The 14,937-nt window shown below is 44.8% G+C and overlaps 1 protein-coding gene across 1 annotated transcript in view; it reads right to left on the reverse strand.

Moving 5' to 3' along the window:
• Brca1 (BRCA1 DNA repair associated) overlaps positions 1-7,922 on the reverse strand; it is a 64,889-nt gene extending 56,967 nt beyond the window's left edge. Inside the window, exon 1 of the mRNA XM_051158702.1 lies at positions 7,822-7,922. Coding sequence (XP_051014659.1) covers positions 7,822-7,901 — 80 coding nt within the window. The 5' untranslated portion in view covers positions 7,902-7,922. The remainder of the gene's footprint in view (positions 1-7,821) is intronic.
• Between the last annotated feature and the right edge of the window lie 7,015 nt (positions 7,923-14,937).

Genomic DNA, 14,937 nt, shown 5'->3' on the forward strand with positions numbered 1-14,937 from the left:
GTATCGCCCCATCCCTCTCAGAAGTGAATCATCCCTTTGTTGTGCTGTGCTAACCTAACCACCATTGTGTGTGTGCTGTGTGTGTTAGTGAGTATTGAACTCAGCCTTACAAATGTTAGGCAAGTGCTCTTCCACCAAACTATGGCCCTAGCTCTGCTTTAGTCCAGTCTGTATTAAATAACTGCTGACAGGTCAGTAGAAGCTATGCCATCAAATCGGATGCCAGGACAAGAAAGTGCTTGTGTTCAAGCAACCTTAATTTTATTTAATATGGCCCCAGAGCCTACAAATAATAATGCACGTCCCTCACCCACAACCACCCCTGCCAAAAAACAGTCTCACTATGTAGCTCAGGCTGGCTTTGAACTCATGATCCCTCTTGACTCAGTCCTGAAGTCCTGGGATTCTAGGCATATGACACCACACCAGGAGGATAATTTAGATATACCACAGCAAGGCCATAGTGTCCTTTAAATGAAAAGGTAAAAGTTCATCAAAGGTATGTATGCATAAAAGAGGGAAGGAAACAAAAACAAACAAACCCCAACATCGTGGTTTATGTAGGGTTCCGTATCAGTACTATTAGAAGCTTCAGATACCCTCTAGGGATCTTGGCGTGTACATGGAGATGGGAAGCCTACCGTATATCTTTTTGGATTGCCTCAGAGTACTTTAAAATGTATTTATTTACTCCGTGTGTGTATTGGGCAACAACAGTGTGTGCATTTGCCATGGTGCACATGTGGAGGTCAGAGAAGCATTTTTTGAGTTCTAAGGATCAAACTCAGGTTGTCAGGCATGGCGGTAAGTGCTTCTGCCTGCTGAGCCATCTTACCAGCTCACCTCACAGCATGAGCTTGGTGTAGGGTTGGGATTGCCTTTTTAAAACTGAGAATGAACAAGTTCAAGCATCTGCACAAATAAAGTAGGAAACTGAACTGTATGTACTATCATCCGGTTATAATAAAAGTGTTGCACACGCCTTTAATCCCAGCACTTGGGAGGCAGAAGCAGGTGGATTGTTGTGAGTTCGAGGCCAGCCTGGTCTACAAAGCAAGTCCAGGAAAGCCAAGGCTACACAGAAAAGAAAAAAGAAATCCTAAACAGGACAAAAGAACACAGAGTGCAGCGCGCATTGGTGGCAACAAAATGCCTGCCTGAATGAGGAAGTGACAGTGGATGACGGCTGAGTCGTGTTTGAAAACAAGCTATGCGATAAATGGAGACGGAGCAGAGAAGCTGCACTGAGCAGGACAGTGTCTAGTGTTAGCGTAAGGCCACTGTGCTGAGATGGAGTGATGGAGGATGCAGTAGAGGACACAGGCCAAGTTCTTCTTTGTGAGATACAGACACTGAGTTCTAGTGCCAAAGGTCGTTAGAGAAGAGGTAACTTGCTAGGGTGAGAGAAATACAGTCCTTGGGTTAAATGTAGACAAAGACCACAGGAAAGGCTAGGACGGAAGAGCCTGCCTTTCAGTAATTCTGTGATGTAACCCTGATGGTCAGGGGGCTCCTGGTGCTGCAGAAAGCAATGAATACAGCTGACTATGGTGTCCCTACCACCAGCTCTGTATGGACACAAGAACCTCAGGCCAAGCTTTCTACCCAAGCCCCAGTCTCCACTTTGGCAGTCTTCTCGGGCAACTGCGAGACAATGTCAACCAAGGAGACTGATTTGTTACTAGAGCCCTACTTCTGAGACAGGCTAGACACCAAAGAAAGTTCTTAGTAGAAGAGAAATTGGATTGAGTCATGATACCAGATGGCTCCCATTCTCACCAATGACTCAGTTCCGAAATAATTATATTTCAGTATGGTAATTATGATCCAAGCTATATAAACACACTGTAAACACCAACTCTGAACAGATGAAAACTCCCATATGTAAAAAGGTAGTGACTGTTGTAGGAAGAGCTTGGAGATGAATAGGAATGAAAATGGAAAAAAAATTAAAATGTGTCTCTTCTAGCTTCTGATAAGAGTAAATGTTTACTATAAAATTCAAATGTTTTAAACACTTTTCATGCCACATAGTATTCTCAGCCCACTGTGTATTTGTAGTTTGAGCTTTAATAGCATGAATCACTGAGGAATGAAGCTAGGTTTAGATTTGGGGAAGGAAAAAAAAAGTCAACAAACTACTAGGTATACATTTTAGCATGTGGAAAGTGTTACATAGTCATATTTTAAAAAGTTAAAAGACCTGCACAGTGGTGGCACATGCCTTTAATCCCAGCACTCAAGAGGAAGAGGCAGGTAGATTTTTGAGTTTGAGGCCAGCCTGGTCTACAGAGCAAGTTCCAGGACAGCCAGGGCTACACGGAGAAACCATGTCCTAAGAAAACCAAACATATACACAAGCCGGTAAAAAGAGCTGCAGATAACAGTGAGGAGCTGCCGGCTGAGCCAGGGGCAGCAGTGCGTATCTGTGCTTCCAGCAACTTGGGAGGCTGAGGGGGGACAAGCACATGAACACAGAACTTGGAGACCCCACCTTCAAACTCCCACCTTGAGAAGAAAAATGAAGCTGCCACGTAATTTAGGGACGGGAGGAGTCTCCGTGAAGGGGAACTAAGAGCTGAGCATCTATCCTACAGTCACCCCAAGGAGCAATTTCTTTTATTTTTTTCTGGTTTTTTTTTTTTTTTTGTAGTTTTTGAGACAGGGTCTCTGAGTAGCCCTGGCTGTCCAGGAATTTGCTACGCAGACCAGGCTGGCCTCAAATTCAGAGAGCCCCTTGCCTCTGCCTTTCAAGAGTTGGGATTAAAGGTGCCAAGTAAGTTCCTTGTCACACTCAGTTATCATTAAGATGGGCTGGGAGTGAAGCTCTGCAGTAGCCAAGCATATCTCAGGTCTCGGATTCAACTCCCATTAACACACAAAGGCGGGCTCACAGAACTAAAAAATCATCACGCTTAGGGCTGTAGGGGTAACGCAGGCTGCCTCGGTTCAATCCCAAACACTGCAAACAAAGCAACAAACAAAGCAGTGGTCCAACCCACGCCAGAACATTCCACATAAATGGCCTCAAGCTTTAAGAATGACTGTCATTAAAGTCTAGTTTAAAAATTAAAAATTATTAAAAGCAATGCTGGCGTGATGGCGTATGCCTTTAATTCCAGCACTGGGAGACAGAGGCAGATGGATCTCAGAGCTCGAGGACAGCCTGGTCTATGCAATGAGTTCCGGCTATAGAGAGAGAACACATCTCAAAGCAAACAAATAAAGATTGCCCAAAGCTCACAGGTACATACCTATGATTCTAGCATTTGAAGGCTGAGACAGGACAATAGAGACCTTTGAGACTCCATTTCAAGGAGAATAAACACAAACAAGCTGAGAACACTGAATAACTGAAAAGCAAATTTAACAGTAACTTTCTTTCTTGCATCTTTAGTTTATATATATCTGAATTTTTAACTGATGGTTTAATTTGCCAGAATGAGAAAGACCATTACATTTTTATGACTGAGTCCCAGGGGGAATATAAAATAAATGCCACATTATTGAAGACTCTTTGATCACTGCTTATAATTATCCTCAGTAAGTTTAAGCTTTTCAAAACCAATCTTTGTCTCGCAGTGTTATTTCTGCCTCTGTGGCTCCAATATTTCATGGTTTTGGTTGTAAGTCTCATTAGGTCTTGTTTTTTAGCTGCAATGTTGTGGGTAGAGAGGCTTGCACTTTTCAAATCTTGTCTCTGAAAGTACACACTTCTTCCTAAATCTTATTAACTTGACTCCAAACATAAATAACAATCCCAGGAAGCACAGAGGCAAATTTACTTGAATTCACCCACCAAAGATAAATGGGAAAAAAAAAAAAAAAAGAGCCAGGCGTGGTGGCGCATGCCTTTAATCCCAGCACTGGGTAGGCAGAGGCAGGCGGATCGCCATGAATTCGAAGCCAGCCTGGCCTACAAAGGGAGTCCATGACAGCCAGAGCTGTTACACAGAGAAACACTGACTCAAAAAAACAAAAAAAGGTACAACTGATCAATTAACTAAAAACAAACTCAGCATGTTGATGTGCATGCATACACACAGAGGCTCCAGACTGATGCTGGCTGTCTTCCATGCTTTCCACCTTACTCTCTGAGGAGGGCCTTCCGCTTGAACCTAGAGCTAGCCCAGCTGGCCAGCTTGTTCAGAGCATCCTGTTTCTGCCTCCTAAGCACTTACATTGTAGATATGTTGCCATCCCGACCTGGCATTTAGGTGGGTGCAGGGGATCCAAACTCGGGTCCCTATACTTTCAGCCCTCTATTTCTGAATACTGTGCCCTTATAATAACATATTTAAAAAAAAATACTTAAAAGCTGGGCACAGTGGAACAAGCCATTAATCCCAGTAGAGGCAGACTGATGTCTGAGTTTGAGGTCAGTCTGGTCTACATAGTGAGTTCCAAAACAGCCAGAGCTACATAGTGTGACCCCATCCAAAAAAAAAAAAAAAAAAAAAAAGGTGAGGTGGGGTGGGTGCTAGAGAGTTGGCTCAGTGGTTAAGAGCACTATCTGTTCTTCCAGAGGTCCTGAGTTCAATTCCCAGCAACCACAGGGTGGCTCACAACCATCTATGTGATCTGATGCCCTCTTCTGGTATATAGGTGTACATGCAGACAGAGCACTCATATGCACAATAATAGATAAATATATCTTTTTTTAAAAGTAGGCTGGGTACAGCTCAGGGATAGAGCATATACATAGCAAACAAGAGTCCCCAACTGAATCCTGAGAACCAAAATAAATATATAACTAATTTATGCAGGGTGTGGTGGTACATGACTTTAATCCCAGAAACAGGAGGATACCTGTGAGTTCAAGGCTAGCTTGGTATACATAGTGAGTTCCAGGTCAGCCAGGGCTACACTCTTGGAAAAAAAAAAAAAAGGAAGAAAAAAGAATTAAAGAAAAGAAAAAATAATCTTACTGGAATCCTGAGTATCTACTACACCCTAGATACTAACTACTAAACTTCTGTCCTCAAGTAGTTCATATTCTCTGGGGAGGGACGAAGAATACTACAACGATACGATGAGGAAAAAATTTAAAGGATTTATGTCTTTAAGAAGTTGATTTAGGGGCTGGAGAAATGGCTCAGAGGTTACAAGCACTGACTGCTCTTCCAGAGGACCCAGTTTCAAATCCCAGCCACCCACACGGCAGCTCACAGCTGTCTGTAACTCCAGCTCTAGGGGATCCGACCCCCTCACACAGATGTACATGCAGGCAAAACACCAATGTGCACACAATAAAAATAAGTGAAGCCGTGCAGTGGTGGCGCATGCTTTTAACCCAGCACTCGGGAGGCAGAGGCAGGTGGATCACTGTGAGTTCGAGGCCAGCCTGGTCTACAAAGCGAGTCCAGGACAGCCAAGGCTACACAGAGAAACCTTGTCTCCAAAACAAAACAAAAAAAAGTACTTCAAGGAAGGTTAAAAAAAAAAAAAGAAGTTGATTTAGTCAGGCAGTGGTGGTGTATGTCTTTAATCCCAGCACCCTGGAGGCAGAGGCAGGTGCATCTGATCTACAGAGTGAGTTCTGGGCCAGCCAGGGCTACACAAATAAACCCTGTCTTGAAAAACCCAAAAGAAAAAGAAAAGAAAAACAAAAGACAAGTATCATTTTTCTTCTTATGTGTCTTTGTGTAAGCACACACATATATGCAGGTGCCCGCAGAGACCATTGGGTCCCTGGAGCTGGAGTTACAACTGTTGGGAACTAGCCAGTTAGAAGGCCAGGAGCTGAACCCCTGTTCCCCACGTGAGCAGTAAGCAGTATGCCTAACTGCTGAGCCTCATAAACCAAGCTCCAAGGTTCAAGATTTTTTCAATCCAAGTAATTATATGGATCAAAAGGTTACAGCCAGACGGAGTGCAAAGCCTCCTGGCTCAAAGGCAGACGGGCAGCACATTTTTAAAAAATATTTATTTAATTTTAATTTGTGTATGTTGGTGTGGGGGTGTCAGATCTTGGAGTTATAGACAGTTGTAAGCTGCCATGTGGGTGCTAGGAATCGAACCTGGGTCCTTTGGAAGAGCAGGCAGTGCTCTTAACCACTGAGCCATCTCTCCAGCCCCAAGGGTAGCACATTTTAAGAACAGTTAAAAGAACTGGCTGCAGGTCTAAAATAACCACCGCAAGAATGAGAAGGGAAGTAACAATTCTTTTTTGGTTTTGTTTTTTAATGTATTTATCATATATACAGTGTTTTGCCTGCATGTACACCAGAAGAGGGCATTAGATCTCATTATAGATGGTTGTGAGCCACCATGTGGTTGCTGGGACTTGAACTCAGGACCTTTGGAAGAGCAACCAGTGCTCTTAACCTCTGAGCCATCTCTCCAGCCCCCAATTCTTTCTTTTTAATAATTTATTTTTATTTTATGTGCACTGGTGTTTTGCCTGTACGTGTGTGAGGGTGTCAGATCCTGGAGCTACAGCTATGCTCTGCCACTGAGTGCTGGGAACTGAGCTGGGTCATCTTGAGAGCAGAAGTTGAACCTGAGGCTTCTGGAAGCACAGTATGAACTCTTCACCAGCAGCCATCTCTCCAGCCCTTGCTTAGGGACCTTTTCTCAGATTATTTAACTCTTTATCATTTACTTGTGATACTGAACACTGAGCCTAAAGCATGCTTGTCAAGTTGCTCTGCTTCCAAGCAAAAAGAAACAGGGTTCTATGTGTCCCAGGCTGGCCTCACAGCCTGGGATTAGGACTCCTAACCCTCCTGTCTCTCGACCTTTGGCTGGGATTGCAGACGTCTGCCCCTGGGCCCAATTTATGAAGTGATGGGAACTGACCCAGGGCTTCCTGTGTGCTGCTAGGTAGGCCACTCTACTGAGTTATTTTCTGAGTCCTAGTGCATAAAATTCCAAAACTCACAAAATTATATACTAAAAATCTTATTTCCAGAAGTCCTAGAAGGTCTGAAAATTAAGAACTCCCTGAATACACGAGGCAATTCTTTAGGGTGGTAGAATATGTTTCCTATCTTGAGGGGAGACGGAGTTACAGATAAGCGCTGGTCGTTTAGCCAGCTGTGGTGGTGTAGGCCTAGAATCCTAGCACGCAAGAGGCTGAGGCAGGAGAGTTGAGTTCAAGGCCAGCGTGGTCAAGATAGTGAGGTATAATAAGTTTGAGGCTGATTTGGTCTACATAGTGTGGCCTGTCCCTCCCCCCACCCCTACCCCCCAACGAAGCAGGAATGTAGCAGTTAGCCTGAATAGATCATTTAACAGGAAAATAAGAAATAAAAATAAAAGATCATTCCACAATAGACTCGCTAAAAGCGGCATTCTCATTTAAATTTACTGGGCCAATTTCATTCAAACTTTCACCCAGTGATAAAGGGTCTCACAAACACCAAGCATTAGTTATTTTGACATTATTTACTAGGGTCATTCCAAGAGATCAGGATGGTCCTACAGCCAGAGAAAAAGCCAAAGTAGTACTTAATCCAACCAGAATCCTACCCCAAGGAAGAACAAATCAAGTGTCTTTGTTTGGGGGGGCTGGAGAGATGGCTCAGAGATTAAGAGCACTGACTGCTCTTCCAAAGGTCCTGAGTTCAATTCCCAGCAACCACATGATGGCTCACAACCATGTACAATGAGATCTGGTGCCCTCTTCTGGTGGGCAGGCACACATGTGAGCAGAATATGTATAAATAATAAATAAATAAATACTAAAAAAAGAAAAGTCTTTGGTTGGGAAAAAGGGGGGGGTCCCATGGAGATTCCGGAATGAGTCACTTCTGCTCATTTGCATGAAAGATAATCACACAAAGAATATCAAATCAATAAACTCTTCCATCGACTTACCATATTGGACATTCTAAGATTTTCTGCATAGCATGAAGGACACTTTGTACTTCTTGAATCTGAACAGAAGATAAATCCATTTCTTCCAGTTCCAGTGAACTTTAACACAAATTTAAAAACACATGAAAATTAAGGTACTTTTTTTGTTTGTTTGTTTTTCGAGACAGGGTTTCTCTGTGTAACCTTGGCTGTCCTAGACTAGCTTTGTAGACCAGGCTGGCCTCGAACTCACAGAGACCCACCTGCCTCTGCCTCTAAGGTACTGTTTTTTAAAAAGATTTATTTATTAAGTATAGTGTTCTGCCTGCATGTACACCTGCACACCAGAAGAGGGCACCAGATCTCATTATAGATGGTTGTGAGTCCCCATTTGGTTGCTGGAGATTGAACTCAGGACCTTTAAAAGAGCAGACAGTGCTCTTAACCTCTGAGCCATCTCTCCAGGCCAAAATTAAACTACTTTAAAAGGTTTTTGAATACAGTAGCTTATTTGTCAGTTTTCTTTTTTGAGGTAAGATTTCATACAATGCACACTGGCTTTGTACCTGTATGTACTCAAGGCTAGCCTTAAACCCCTGATCCTCCTGCCTCCACTCCTTCAGCACTGAAATTACTGATAGTAAGTCACCCTCATCCACCCCCCTCCTTTTTTTCTGTCTGAAGGGGTTCTCACTCTACAGCCCACACAGGCCTGGAAATCACCATGCATCTCAGATGACCCTCCAACCTGTAGCAATCATCCTGCCTTGGCCTCCTGCGTGCTGGGGTTACCGGCGTAAACTACCACACCTGGCTTGTCATTTCTAAATAGGAGGAATTTAAGGTTGAAGTGCTTTAGAATTATAACAACCAAGCGGGGTAGTGGAGGCGCACACCTTTAATCCCAGCACTTGGGAGGCAGAGGCAGGTGGATCACTTTGAGTTCAAGGCCAGCCTGGTCTACAGAGTGAGTCCAGGAAAGTCAAGGCTACACAGAAAAAAAACGCTGTCTCAAAAAACAAAACAACAAAAACATAATTATACCAACCATAGAGCTAAAGAAAACTATCTTCATTAAAGGAAAAAAAAAAAAAAAAAAAAAAAAAACCTCAGGGTCTAGAAAGATGGTTTGGTGATTAAAAGCACCCATGTCAGTAATTAGCATCAAAATACATCAGCCCATCCCCCAACAAGTACCTGGGTCAGGTGCCTGGAACTCTAGATCCAGGTCAGAACCTCAGCACAGAAAAACTCATAATTAAAAAAAATAATAATAATAAAACCCGAATGTTTTAAAAAAAAAATTTTTTTTCACCGGGCAGTGTTGACGCACACCTTTAATCCTAGGCACAATCGGGCAGATATGTGAGTCTGAGGCCAGCCTGGTCTACAGACTGAGTTTCAGGACAGCCAAGGCTACACAGAGAAACCCTGTCTCAAATAAAATAAAATAAATAAAATAAAAGTCTAGCAGTTGCTCTTTGTAGCTAGCGATCTAAATTCTCTAATCTTTGATATGTAACCTCTATGGATTTCTTTTAGTCTTTTCCTTTCTTCCAAGGGGGGGGGGGGAACTACAGTAGAGTGGCTGGCTGGACAGAAGTGGTACCTATGAACTTTCTCCAGCATCTGCTTTTTACTTTTTCTTTCTTAAAATCAAAACCAAAGCCAATAACAGTGGCGAACGCCTGTAATCCCAACACTCAGGAAGACAGAGGCAGACAGATTTCTGTGAGTTTGAGGCCAGCCTGGTCTACAAAGTGAGTCCAAGACACGTAAAAAGGCTACACTGAGAAAAGCAAGCAGGGTGCAGTGGTGGCATACCTATAGTCACAGGGACTGGAGAAGCCAAGGAGAAGGAGGAGGAGGATAAAGAGGAGGAAGAAGGAGAGGAGGAGGAGGATAGTTTGGCCTCAAGAGTTCAGCAGTCTTTCTAGACTGGTTAGAGAGACCAAAGTGGGGTCAGGTGTGGTGGTGTAACCTGTACTTTCAGGGTTCTGGATGTATAGGCTGGAAGATAAAGAGTTCAAGGTCACCTTGAGCTACATAAGGAATTCACAGCCAATCTGATTTACAGAAGACGCTGCCTCAAAAACTCTAAAACTAGCTGGGCATAGTAGAGGAGACTTTTAACCGCTTCTCCCAGGAGGCAGGAGCAGGTGGATAAGTTCAAGGCCAGCCAGAGCTACACAGTGAGACTCAGTTTTAAAAACTAAACAACCAGGGCTAGAGAGATGGCTCAGTGATTAAGAGCACTGATTGCTCTTCCAGAAGTCCTGAGTTCAATTCCCAGCAACCACATGGTGGCTCACAACCATCTATAATGAGATCTGATACCCTCTTCTGGCAGGCAGGGACATATGCAAACAGAACATTACATACATAATAAATAACTTTTAAAACACATCTGCCCAGCCAACAGCATTTATTACTACTGCCATTCCTTTATGCACTTTCCTTCTAGCACTTTTTGTTTTTGCTTTGTTTTTTGTTTTTTCTTTTTTTTTCGAGACAAGGTTTCTGTGTCGTCCTGGACTAGCTTTGTAGGCCATGCTAGCCTCGAACTCACAGAGATCCGCTTGCCCCTGCCTCCCAAGGCGTGCGCCACCTCGCCCGGTCTCCCTTCTAGCACTTTTCGTGAAATACATGGATCTAGTTCTCCAAGAGTTTTTCATCGGCAAACTCCGCTTATTCCCTCTTTCCCGCCACACTTCGGCCTGCCTTTGCTCTCACTTACCCTTTAGCCCGCATCCTTACACTGCCTTCAAGGCATTATTCCAGCCAGGACTCCCATCTTCCTCCCAGCTACACTGGGAGTGCACAAGCTGCACCCCTCCTAGGAGTCCTTTCAGTTTCACAAGCGCCTTGGACCCTCTGGTTCCGCCCCAGACATGCCCCTACTCCGTAAACACCCGTCTCCACTGCAGCTTCCCGCCTTTCGTATGAGTATGGCTAGGTAATTCTCTCTGTGCCTCAGGGATGTCTTACCTTTACTCGGAGAAAAAGATCCGTGCTTCCAAATCTCAAGGACCAAATATCGGAGAAGCCCTTAAGACTGCACAGGGTCCACCAGCTGCACCAGCGGCCGCTGCGCAGCCTCAAACACAACTTATCTGAAATTCCCGCGCTCTCAGTCGCCAAGGAAACCGGCCGCTTGGCGCCTAGTGCTAGCCTCTAGGAACACGAGATCCAGACACGTCAGCGGAAGGGAGGGGAGGAGAAAGAGAGAGAACGGGGAGGTGGTGGCGGGGGGAAAGACGGAGACTCTTTCCGGGCTCAGGATTGGCCACCTAATCATTCCTTGTATGTCGTCACTAAAAATAGACGGAAGAGAAGGATTTTTGGGTTTTCTATTAGGCAGCCGCCTCTTCACGCCTACGCGTGCTTATTACGTCACAGTAATTCTGTACAAAGGGTCGGAATCGCCACCTGAGGCCAGAATATGAGCGCAAGGTAGTGCCCAAAGCAGTTGCAAGACGAGGCCTCACCCCTCCCTCAGCCTTTCTGCCATGGAAGTCTCCAGCCTAGGTAAATAGAGGCTTGTATAAAAAAAAGAACTACCAATTCCAGCATGCATTGCGGAAGGAAAGGCCTCCCCAGAGTCCCTTGGAAACTGTAGTCTTAAGGGAAAGGAGCTCCCGATACCGGAAGCAGGCATTATTAGCACAGTAACCCAGTCAGTACAGCGGATACTTCGCGGCTATGCAAGCAAGCTGCTATGCATCGCTGCGCTCTGTTTTCATGCCTTGCGCGCAGAGAACAGACTAAAAGAAGCTGCAAGTTCCAGAAAGACTACAATTCCCATCCAGCCCCGCGATTCTCGGGTAACTAGTCCTCCCAAAATCAGTGACTTGAGGGAAAGCAGAGGGCGGCCAATGAGCTTGGGAAAAGGCAATCCACTCCGCTGACTTTTGCGCACTAGTTCCGCCCCTCGGCCTGGGTGTTTGTTATTGTTGTGCGGGTCAGATAGCTCCTGCCCCGCCCCTGCCAACGCAGCATCGACCAATCGGTGGAGTGGTGATTTTGAGGGACAAATAGAAAGAGCCAATCGTGTTGTCGAAAACTCAGAGAAACATAGGACTAGGCCCGGTCTCTGTCCGCCATGTTAGATTCTCCCCGCAGGGATAGCAGCCGAGCTGGCAGCGAACGGTCCTTGCACTGACCACGGGCAAGCGCCCCCCGTGGGCGGAAAGCTGGTAAGGAAGCCACTGCTGTTACCTAGGCGTAGGGTCACGCCGTTCTTAGAGGGCTCAGGGCAAGTTCAAGGGAAGGATCTTGCAAAGAGGAGGGACTTTTTTCGTGTTCACGGGCAGCTAGGGTCCTTTCAGAGTCCAGATGAAAGAGTCGTCGCTGGGGGTGTCATCGACTGTCGGGGTTGGATACTGCCTGAGGGGGGAGAGTGGGTGGATTAGGAAGGTCGGTTTCTGCTAAGAGAAGGTCGAGTCCTCTGTCCCCCCCCTCCCCCAAGTACAAAAAGAGTGCCTCCAGCGATGGTGACACTCACCGTCCCGGGTACATGGAGTTCCAGGAAACGCTTGCAGGATTAAATCTGCGAGAAGAAAGGACACATATCTTCCTCATTCTAACCCTTTCCTCTTTTTGAGACTCTACCGAAGATCTAGGACCTTATGGGTAAAAGAGGCATAGTGTGTGTGTGTGTGTGTGTGTGTTTTTTTTTTCTTTATGTCAAACACCCAGCTTTCAGATCTCCCATATTAAAGCTTGTACCCACCCGCCTCTGGTAGAAACATTAAAAGTTTAGATTCCCCGGTTGGCTTTATTTCAAATTATTTGTCGAGGTTGAAAAAATTCACATGGAGAAAAGCTGACTTTTGCCACAAATGTCGTGTCTGTCAGTAAGGCGTGAGTTTACAGTGCCACTTAGGAACGTTGCAGGCTTAGGCCCAGCTACCTGACTGCTGCCTGTAAACCTTTGGTCTTTTCAACAGTTCAAGATTAGTGCTCTGACAGAAAGAATTTTCACACGGAAGCGAGGTAGGCCCTTTATGAAGACCTGTAGAGTGGCCAGCTAAACTAGACTCCACTACTTCCTGTTTCCTCCCCTTCGCAGTGCAGCTGGATGAACTCCAGAGTATGGAAACTTAATTCCCATTTGTGTAATTTGAGAACGGGGAAGATTAGTTTCCTTCCAGACAGACTAATGTACAAGTGTATTTCTTGAAGTTGGAAAAATGGGAGTATATTTCAGAGTTTTTACATTCGGCAAGCTCAGTCACCTGATTTTTTTTTTTTTTTTTCCTTTAAAGTCCAACATCCTGGGGAATTGATGGGTTTTGGCCTAAATTCCAAAGATCCTAAGGAACAGTTGCATTTTAGGTAAATGAATGCTGTCTGGCAGCAGAATTGGTGAGCTTAACTCTAGGTGAAGACAAGTAATGGGGGAAAAATTGTACAATTAAGTATATAAAATGATCTTTGATTAAGAATACATGGTTCAGCCAGGAAGTGGTGGCGCACACCTTTAATTCTGGCAATCGGGCCAGATGCAAGTGGATCTCTGAGTTCCGAGGCCAGCCTGGTCTACAGAGTGAGTTCCAGGACAGCCAAGGCTGTACAAAATGAAGGTTCTTAAAAGGACAGCTGTGGTTGGGCGTGGTGTGTCAGGCCTTTAATCCCAGAACTCAAGAAGCAGGAGGATTGCTATGAGTTCAAGGCCAACCTGGTCTACAAAGCAAGTCTAGGACAGCCAAGGCTACAAAGAGAAGCCCTGTCTCGGGGAAAAAAAAACAAAAACAGGACAGTTGTGTCCCTTGTACAGTGCTATGGAGGCAACAGAAGCTGGCAAATCTCTATGAGTTAAGAACCTGGTGTACGCTGCAGTTCCCAGGCCAGCGTGGGCTTCAGAGTGAGACTCTGTCTTCCCAAATAATAAGAAGCTATCTTAAGGAACTAAAGAGCCAGGCGTGGTGTGGCGGCACATACCTTTAATCCCAGCACCGGGGGAGGCAGAGGCTGGTGCATCTCTGTGAGGCCAGGACAGCCAGGACTCTGTTACACAAAGAAACCCTGTGGGGGGGGGGGGACGGACAACAACAAAAAACTGAAGAAACTAAAGAATTGTTTCTTATAATAGTTTTCATATTTGAACACTATTTCAAGGAACTTACACACTTTGTGGTGCTTTGCACATACCTGGGCGGGTTCTGCCTTACTCCCAGTTTCCTAGACTATGGTTTTATTAGATTTCTTTGATAATACTGTTAAGGTCAGCAAAATAGTCTTGTTTACAGATTAAGCAGGTGAAGCTCAGGGACAGTCTTACAGTTACACAGCTGCCCTTGTGGAGCTGTGTCTGGGAACTCAAGCCTTCCTGTCCCATTCACTCCCTTCCTGTGGCACTGGAAAAAGTTAGGGCTTAATCTTGTAATGCGGAGCAGGATCTGGCTGGCTCTGGATGCAGATTGAAAATGTGATGAGTAGGCCAGGCATGGTGGTGCATGCCTTTAATCCCAGCACTCGGGAGGCAGAGACTGGCGGATCACTGTGAGTTTGAGGCCAGCCTGGTCTACAAAGTGAGTCCAGGATGGCCAAGGCTACACAGAGAAACCCTGTCTCGAAAAACCAAAAAAAAAAAAAAAAGAAAGAAAATGTGATGAATATCTTAAGAAGTGACTCTGGTTTTGCCAGTGAATTTACTTGTAGCGTTGTTCCCCCCTCTAACTTCCCCCCTAAAGTCACAGTTTATCAGTAAGCAAAGTTGTTCATTAAAATCAGATTTAGTAGTAGGTGTTTAATTAAGGAATTGCCAACTTCTTAGGTATAATAGCAGTGGGTTTTGTTTTATTTTTAATTTTTTTTTTTAGCAGTGGGTTTTTAATTTTTCTCATAAATCTTTCTGGGTAAAGAGACGTTGTCACGGGACAAGGTTGTAGCTCAGTGGTAGAGTATCACACTAGCACCCAGATGCCTGTGTTCATCTGCAGCAACATACACATCCACATTAACACCAAAAAGAAAAGATTATTGGATAACAGTTAGTTCCCAATTGGTGATTGTGGAAGCTAGCTGATAGATCCTTAAGGACAGCAGTATGTTGTTACTTTCTTTTGTTTAGCTTTAGATTTTTCCCGGAAGTAATTGTGGGAGCTTTTGGTGGTTTGGTTGGTTTGGGGTTTT

This window comes from Acomys russatus, chromosome 16 (assembly GCF_903995435.1).
Source record: "Acomys russatus chromosome 16, mAcoRus1.1, whole genome shotgun sequence".
NCBI classification, from domain to species: domain Eukaryota; kingdom Metazoa; phylum Chordata; class Mammalia; order Rodentia; family Muridae; genus Acomys; species Acomys russatus.